Source organism: Carcharodon carcharias, chromosome 13, assembly GCF_017639515.1.
Source record: "Carcharodon carcharias isolate sCarCar2 chromosome 13, sCarCar2.pri, whole genome shotgun sequence".
Lineage (NCBI taxonomy): Eukaryota > Metazoa > Chordata > Chondrichthyes > Lamniformes > Lamnidae > Carcharodon > Carcharodon carcharias.
This window is the reverse complement of record NC_054479.1, coordinates 1,733,665-1,741,805: the sequence shown is the minus strand read 5'-3', so window position 1 is coordinate 1,741,805 and position 8,141 is coordinate 1,733,665. Positions and strand designations below refer to the sequence as shown.

The 8,141-nt window shown below is 47.3% G+C and overlaps 1 protein-coding gene across 1 annotated transcript in view; it reads left to right on the top strand.

Annotated features, from left to right (window-relative positions):
* Positions 1–1,432: 1,432 nt before the first annotated feature.
* dnah10 (dynein axonemal heavy chain 10) overlaps positions 1,433–8,141 on the top strand; it is a 317,805-nt gene continuing 311,096 nt past the window's right edge. Inside the window, exon 1 of the mRNA XM_041203322.1 lies at positions 1,433–2,071. Within this exon, the coding sequence (XP_041059256.1) occupies positions 1,843–2,071 (229 nt within the window). The 5' untranslated portion in view covers positions 1,433–1,842. The remainder of the gene's footprint in view (positions 2,072–8,141) is intronic.

The window sequence follows — 8,141 nt, the reverse complement described above, 5'->3', positions numbered from 1 at the left end:
CTGCGTTTCCAGCTGCAACAGGGCCGGAATATTCATCCGCGTCAGAAAACCGCCCCCCCCACAAGTGCGGGTGGTGCTGGGTAATTAAACCTCGGCTCAGTTGGAACCAGAGAAATTAAACTTCATCCCAGTCATTTAAGTCACTTTGGAGGAACCGGCTTTGGCGAAGTTTAAGGGATTGAGGTTTTCGCGATTGTGACGCTGAGCAGCTGTTCCCGTGGGAACGGGAGTAAACACCGGAAGTAGTGCGGCTGCCGTCTCCATGGAGACGCGACTCCCGCCGCGCGCGCTGGGCCGGTTGGTGCGCGCTCCCCAACTGAGCACCCGGCGGTCCCTGGGATTTATAGCTGGTCAGTGCGCGCAACTGGTGCGGGGTGGGGGGGGGTGGGGGGGGGGGAACACACTGGTCAGTGGTCAGTCAGAGCGCGCTCTCGGAGCGGGTGGTCAGTCAGAGCGCGTTCTCGGCGCGGGGCGGGCGGGTGGTCAGTTAGAGCGCGTTCTCGGGGCGGGCGGGTGGTCAGTCAGAGCGCGCTCTCCGAGCGGGTGGTCAGTCAGAGCGCGCTCTCCGAGCGGGTGGTCAGTCAGAGCGCGACCTCGGAGCGGGTGGTCAGTCAGAGCGCGACCTCGGAGCGGGTGGTCAGTCAGAGCGCGACCTCGGAGCGGGTGGTCAGTCAGAGCGCGACCTCGGAGCGGGTGGTCAGTCAGAGCGCGACCTAGGAGCGGGTGGTCAGAGCGCACCCTCGGAGCGGGTGGTCAGTCAGAGCGCGCTCTGGGAGCGGGTGGTCAGAGCGCACCCTCGGAGCGGGTGGTCAGTCAGAGCGCGCTCTGGGAGCGGGTGGTCAGTCAGAGCGCGACCTCGGAGCGGGTGGTCAGTCAGAGCGCGCCCTCGGAGCGGGTGGTCAGTCAGAGCGCGACCTCGGAGCGGGTGGTCAGTCAGAGCGCGACCTCGGAGCGGGTGGTCAGTCAGAGCGCGCTCTGGGAGCGGGTGGTCAGTCAGAGCGCGCCCTCGGAGCGGGTGGTCAGTCAGAGCGCGCTCTGGGAGCGGGTGGTCAGTCAGAGCGCGACCTAGGAGCGGGTGGTCAGAGCGCACCCTCGCAGCGGGTGGTCAGTCAGAGCGCGCCCTCGGAGCGGGTGGTCAGTCAGAGCGCGCTCTGGGAGCGGGTGGTCAATCAGAGCGCGCCCTCGGAGCGGGTGGTCAGTCAGAGCGCGCTCTGGGAGCGGGTGGTCAGTCAGAGCGCGACCTAGGAGCGGGTGGTCAGAGCGCACCCTCGCAGCGGGTGGTCAGTCAGAGCGTGCCCTCGGAGCGGGTGGTCAGTCAGAGCGTGCTCTGGGAGCGGGTGGTCAGTCAGAGCGCGACCTAGGAGCGGGTGGTCAGAGCACACCCTCGCAGCGGGTGGTCAGTCAGAGCGCGCCCTCGGAGCGGGTGGTCAGTCAGAGCGCGCCCTCGGAGCGGGTGGTCAGTCAGAGCGTGCTCTGGGAGCGGGTGGTCAGTCAGAGCGCGACCTAGGAGCGGGTGGTCAGAGCACACCCTCGCAGCGGGTGGTCAGTCAGAGCGCGCTCTGGGAGCGGGTGGTCAGTCAGAGCGCGCCCTCGGAGCGGGTGGTCAGTCAGAGCGCGACCTAGGAGCGGGTGGTCAGTCAGAGCGCGATCTAGGAGCGGGTGGTCAGTCAGAGCGCGCTCTCTGAGCGGGTGGTCAGTCAGAGCGCGACCTAGGAGCGGGTGGTCAGTCAGAGCGCGCTCTCGGAGCGGTTGGTCAGTCAGAGCGCGCTCTGGGAGCGGGTGGTCAGTCAGAGCGCGTTCCCGGTGTACTGAGTCCCTGTCGGGTTCTCGCCAGCCGCCACAATGATGTCTCTGGATGATCCGCGTCTGGAGTGGATCCGGGATCGGGTCTATCAAGAATTCGGGATCACGGAGCCCGAGTGTTTTGAGGAGTTGGTGAACCGAGACGACGGGATGCAGGAGCTGATCATCCTCAAATTCCTCAATGACACCCATGGAGAGGACAGTTCATCAGCTCTGCTCTTCTTCAAAGGCAGCCGCACTGAGGAGCAGGAACTGGAAATGGAGATAGGTGAGAGGACGGGATTTGCCAAACCCTGATCCCCAAACCTTAACTCTCTAAACCCTGACCCCAAAACCTTAACTCTCTAAATCTAGACCTGAAAACCCTGACGCCTAAACCCTGACCCCCAAATCTTAACCATCTAAACTCTGACCATTATATGATGCTCTGTGTGCCTGCATCCATTGTCATGTAAAGGTGCTTGGCAGAGAAAGGAGGTCAACACGGGATTGGAGAATAGCATCACCCACAGTATGATGTATAGAGTCACATAGTAATAGGCTAATAGAGCAGTCTAGAAGCAACCTATCTGCATGTAGCAGCACCATGTATGACAGTAACTGGGATCTGTACATAGTTTAAGATTAGCAATAAATGGTTCATAGTTAAATGTACAAGTCTCAAGATCTCATAATTGAGACATCAAATAAATCCGTAACACAACAAGGTGATCAGTGGTGCTATGAAAGATGGCATTTTATACAATGAACCCAGAACGGAATCCTAATATATGAAAATCTAAAAGCAGCTGAAGCCGGACTAGAGAGATGTGCGCCTAAGAAGAAGAAAATGAAGAAACAGGTGAAGACTCTTTGCTACAGACTTGGAAGTTGAGGGATCCACCACAATGAGCGGAGGTCCATTGTAAGACTTTTGAGTGACGCAGAGTAAAAACTCTGGTTAGATTACAAGACAGTTGAGGAAAAGTACAATATTGCATGACCCTGAATGATGCAGTGTGAAGAATACTTGTCACTTCATAAGACGGTGAGCAAAAATACAAAATTTGCCAGACCCTGAGTGACACAGGGTCAAAGAACCTGGTCAGTTCACAAGATGGTAAGCAAAAAATACATAAAAGAAGGTATACTTACAATATACAATAGGTGGCAGTCCCAGAGGCACAGTAGATCCTAACAATGGTGGCAATGCTGCACTGAAGTAAAAAGAAAAGCTTAATAAAAAAAACTACAGAGTAAAGAGAGAAACCAGCAGAGCACAGTTAGAAAAGAAGGAAAAAGTCTGCAGAGTTTAAGAGAGAGGGAACCCTTTTCAGTCAGGTCTCTAGCTTTCGTATAGAAGAGAGAATGCTGCAGAGCTAACTGAAAAGGGTTCCCTCTCTCTTAAACTCTGCAGGCTTTTTCCTTTCAGAAAAATGTGCCCACTGAAGCTCTCAAAGCATGGGATGTTCAAAGTAAAAAGGACCTGCAGAGGTAAAAGAAAAAATCGTCAAGAAAAGAAATGTTGTTATTTTGAATTTTTAAAAAGATTTAATAGAAGACCCCCGATTGCCAGGGAGCCTGTCAAAATCATAGAAGTACGGGAAACTCACGACAAAGAAAGCCTGAGTGGAAAAAAAGTTACTTCACAGATAGGGGTAGTGTTGTTTAAAGAAGTAACTACAATAAATAAAATGGGCATGGACAGAAAATTAGAAGAACTAAACATAATTTGGCTAAGGAAAGGGCTAAACCAGATCCAAGAGTGGGAGTCTTGGAGAAGACAATTTTTAGTTTACAGGAGAATTACAGGCTTAAATAAGGCAGTCAGGAGAAGTACAAGTTGATCAGTTTTTATTTGTCTTTGGGTCATTTGCTGGTGAAGATCAATACTCGACAGCTTTTGGTGAGATATTAAAAGGCTTTGACAGATATTTCAAACTCCAAGCTGTGGAGGACGCAGATCCTAGACGAAAGACTAGCACACCCCCAATAATGCGCCAAGGGAACCAAGAGATCCCAGAGGAAGGGCAACAAGAGACTCCAGAGTGAGGGCAGTTGAAGACCCCGGAGCGAGAGCGATAAAATATCCTAGAGAGAGGGAGCCAAAAGACCCTAGAGCCAGGGAGAGGGATAGCAGTATGGAGTGCGCAGAGGCTGAGAATGAAGGAAAGCAACTGAAGTAACACAAAAGAAGTAAACGTGCATGAAGTAAATTAAGCTGATCTACTGGAAAATGTTTGCATCAGAACTGAACTAGAAGATTTGAAGCGCAAGATTCAAGGTGAGTATATACCTCTGAAAAAGTATGATAAACTGAAGCCGTCAATGAACCAAGCTGTTTGAGATCTGAATAAACAAATTTCAGAGACAACACAAAAGTATAAGGAGGAAATAACGGCCCTCAATTCCACAGCTGGCAAATCAAAGCAGGAGTTGGGAAAACTCAACCAGATATATAGCCAGGCAAAACAGCAGGCAGTAAAGGTACGCAAAGAAGTTGTGACTCTGAAAGACTCCTTGAAGAATCAATATGTAGCCATAGAAAAACATGAGGCATTAAAAAGGGTGTTGAATATTACTTCAGAAGAAGCTGCATTGGAACTATCAGTAGCAACAAAATGATGCACTGATATCCAGAGTGAGATAGCAAGAGGTCAACAAGAAAGTAAACAGTTGAAAGAATAATTGATTATCCTTCAAGATCAAGTGCAAAAGAAATGCGTAACCATTCAGCAACATGAAGAAATAGTGACTTTCTTAAACAGCAGAATGGAGGCACAGCAGAAGAAATTCGAGGAGCCTCTGCTGAATTACAGGAAAACTCAAGATGAAGCAAGAGAGTTTCACAAAGAAAAGGAAAACCTGTTGATGCATTTTTAGATGCTATAAGCATCCCTCAAGTCAAGTTTATTATTCTGGAAAATTATGAAGAGAAGGAAAATGAATTTAATGTCACTCTGAACAAACTGAGGAATCAGTTATCAAGAAAACTCAGCAATGTTCAATATTCCAGGATAAGTCAAAAGCTACAAGAAAAAGACTGATGAGCCGAGGAAGCAGTTGAATGGAAACGAGGAGACATTGAAAGGAAAAGCCATAGAATTTTCCAAGCTGTGAGCGGATAGGAAGACAAGAGTAGCACAATTAAAGAACTGAAACAAGTTAGCACTTTGACCGAGACAGCCTTGACTAACAGTGAAACCAAAATGAAAGACAAAGATAAAGTCCTGTTGCAGACAAAGAAAGAAAAGGCAGGAATGAGATTGGAAAATGTATATCTGACACTGAAACGCAAGTTACTAGAAGAAGAAATAACACTGGACATCTCAGACATGCTGCGAACTGATTCATAAGGTTGCAAAGGGATTTGAAAATAAAACAGCAAACAAATGCTTGGCTGAAATTTTGAAACAAGTGGAAATGAAGGTTCCATTTGCGAAACATATATGTCCAGCAAGAACATGGTGGACACCAGAAAATTCAAGTTCACTCTAGGAATGAATGGTGTGCACATTCCCTGTGGAAGAAACAGTGTATGATAAAAGCAGATGGGTTATTATTAAAGAGAAATGCAACTCGAAGGAGTGCAAAAAAGTGAATCAAATGAAGATAACAAAGTACCAGAAACACAGAGCACTACTACCATTCCTCCAAACTTGGCAGACTGATATGTGGAAGAACTGTCAAGCCTCAAGACTGTCGAATGTATAAAATCAGAGACTTGGGGTGGGGAAGGGGGAATGGCAAGTAAAGATTATACTCCTTTGGAAGGGAGGAAAGTTTCTTTTTGAGAAGAAAGGGGGATGCTATATCATGATGTATGCCATTGTAACGTAAAGATGCTCGACAGAGCAAGGGTTAACATGGGACTGGAGAATAACACTGCCTACAGAATGATACATGGAGTCACTGGTAATAGACATACAGAACAGTCTAGAAGCAGCCTACCTGCATGGAAGCAGCACCATGCATGACAGTAACTGGGATCTGTACATAGTTAAACATTAACAATAAATGGTTCATGTTTAAACATACAAGTCTCAATCTCACCACTGAGATATCAAATGAACCCATAACACCAACATGGTGACTGGTGGCGGTACACAACATGGTGATCAGCAGTAGTATGAATGATGGCATTATAAATGATGAACCCAGAACAGAATCTCAAGACATGAAAATCTAAAAGCAGGTGAGATCAGACTTGAGAGATGTGCCCCTAAGAAGAAAAGTTGAAGAAACAAACAAACCCATAACACAACCCTGATCCCTAAACCCTCTAAACCTTGACCCCCAAAACCCTGACCCCTAAACCTTGACCTTCTAAACCCTGATCCTTAAACCTTAACCCTCTAAACCCTATTACGGACAGGAGGGTGTTTAATTTAAAACAGCCCTGATTTCTCCACTCATCACCCATCCGTAAACAGAAAGGTGTTTTTAATTTTTGATTTCCCCCTTTATAAGTTCTGGTGTATTTACCCCCAACCCTTCAGTTTTTGGAGTGATCCAATTCTCTATTAATAACCCCAGGGCACACTTGAGATAGGGTAAAATCAGAGGGTTTATTTTAAACACATGCAAAATGTGGGGAGGGGGTGTCGCTTCGTAACCCAGGTACATTCACACATAAAAGAGAGATAAGGGAAAGAAAGAGATACAAGGCAAAGACCACAGACAAAATAAGAATTATTGTTTCACGTGAGTCCAGAGTTCAGAATCAACAGTCCAATGCTGTATTCCTTCACAGAGGTTAGCCGGCTGAAACTGATGCAGAGTGATCCACTTTTCCAGTAGCGCTGACTTCCATGATGGGAGAAGCATGTAGAGATGAATCAGTTTTACAGTAGGCACTGGTACAGAAGTTCAGATGTTCCAAAAGAAAACAGTGTAGATGAGAGTCAGGCAATTTAATCTTGGACAGAGCTCTTTCCCTGCTGCTGCTTTGTTGATGGAAAATGGCAGACTGCCTGGATTCAGTTACACAAGGCAATATTACAGGTCCTAGCAGCTTGGAGTGGGGGTTGGCTCATGTGACTTCTTCTCTTTGGTTGAGACAAAGGATCCTGGTCTAGATTCTTGAGATGGTTAATGTTGTATCCATTAATAAGTTTCAGCGGTTTCAGGACTTCTTTGTCCTCGCAGACATATTGTTTCCGTTGGCCAGAGCTCTGCCTTAAAAATGTAAAGGGTCTTTGTGCATTTCCTTGGAATTTGATTCCTGCAGTCACAGGGGGCGTGAGCACCTCTTTAGAGATAACGAGATCCTTGATGTTTTCTGAAGGCTAGAAATACCTTTTGTGTGAGCTGTAGCTAATCAGGCCTCAGCCAATGTAAAGCCTTCGTCCATTTAAAAAAAGTAATTTTATAAAGCAGCCAGGATTATATAGATATATATGTTTATATTTTCATTCATATCTTCTGGACATGACAATCCTGACCCCTAAAGCCATGACCCTCTAAACCCTGACCCGCAAAATCTTGGCCTCTAAACCACGAATCTGAAATCCCAACCTCCAAACCCTGATCCCAAAACCCTGACACCCAAATCCTTGACCCTCTAAACCCTGACCCATGAATCTTGACTCACTAAACTCTGACTCCTAAACTCTGAACGCTAAACCCTGACCCCCAAAACCTTGACCCTCTAAACTCTGACTTCCAAATCCTGACACCCAAAGGCATAACCCTAAAATCCTAATCCCCGAAACATAACACCCAAAACCCAGCCCAGACCCCAAAGCCCTGACCTCCAGCACCTCAAGCCCTAATCCCCAATACCCTAACCCAGCCCAAATCACCAGAAAGCCACAACCCAATCCTGAGCTAAAGTCCCCAATCCCTGACGCCCTATCCCAGTTCAGTCCCCTGGCATCCTATAACCCAATACCGACCAAAAACCTCCAACACCCTAACCCTAATGTATCTATACCAAGGAATAGCAGCAGGAAATGGAGATAGGGATAGGACTGGACCCCTGACATCCTAACCCTAACTTTCATACACTTTCTGTACCATTTCCTTACTAATATTGATTTCTTTCAGTTCCTCCCTCTCACTAAACCCTGTATTCCCCAGCATTTCTGATATGTTATTTGTGTCATCCTTTGTGAAGACAGAACCAAAGTATGTATTTAGTTGGTCAGCCATTTCTTTGTTCCCCATTATAAATTCCCCTGTTTCTGACTGTAAGGGACCTACATTTGTCTTTACCAATCTTTTTCTCTTCACATACCTATAGAAACTTTTACAGTCAGTTTTTATGTTCCCCGCAAGCTTACTCTCGTACTCTATTTTCCCCTTCTTAATCAATTCTATGGTCCTCCTTTGCTGAATTCTAAACTGCTCCCAATCCT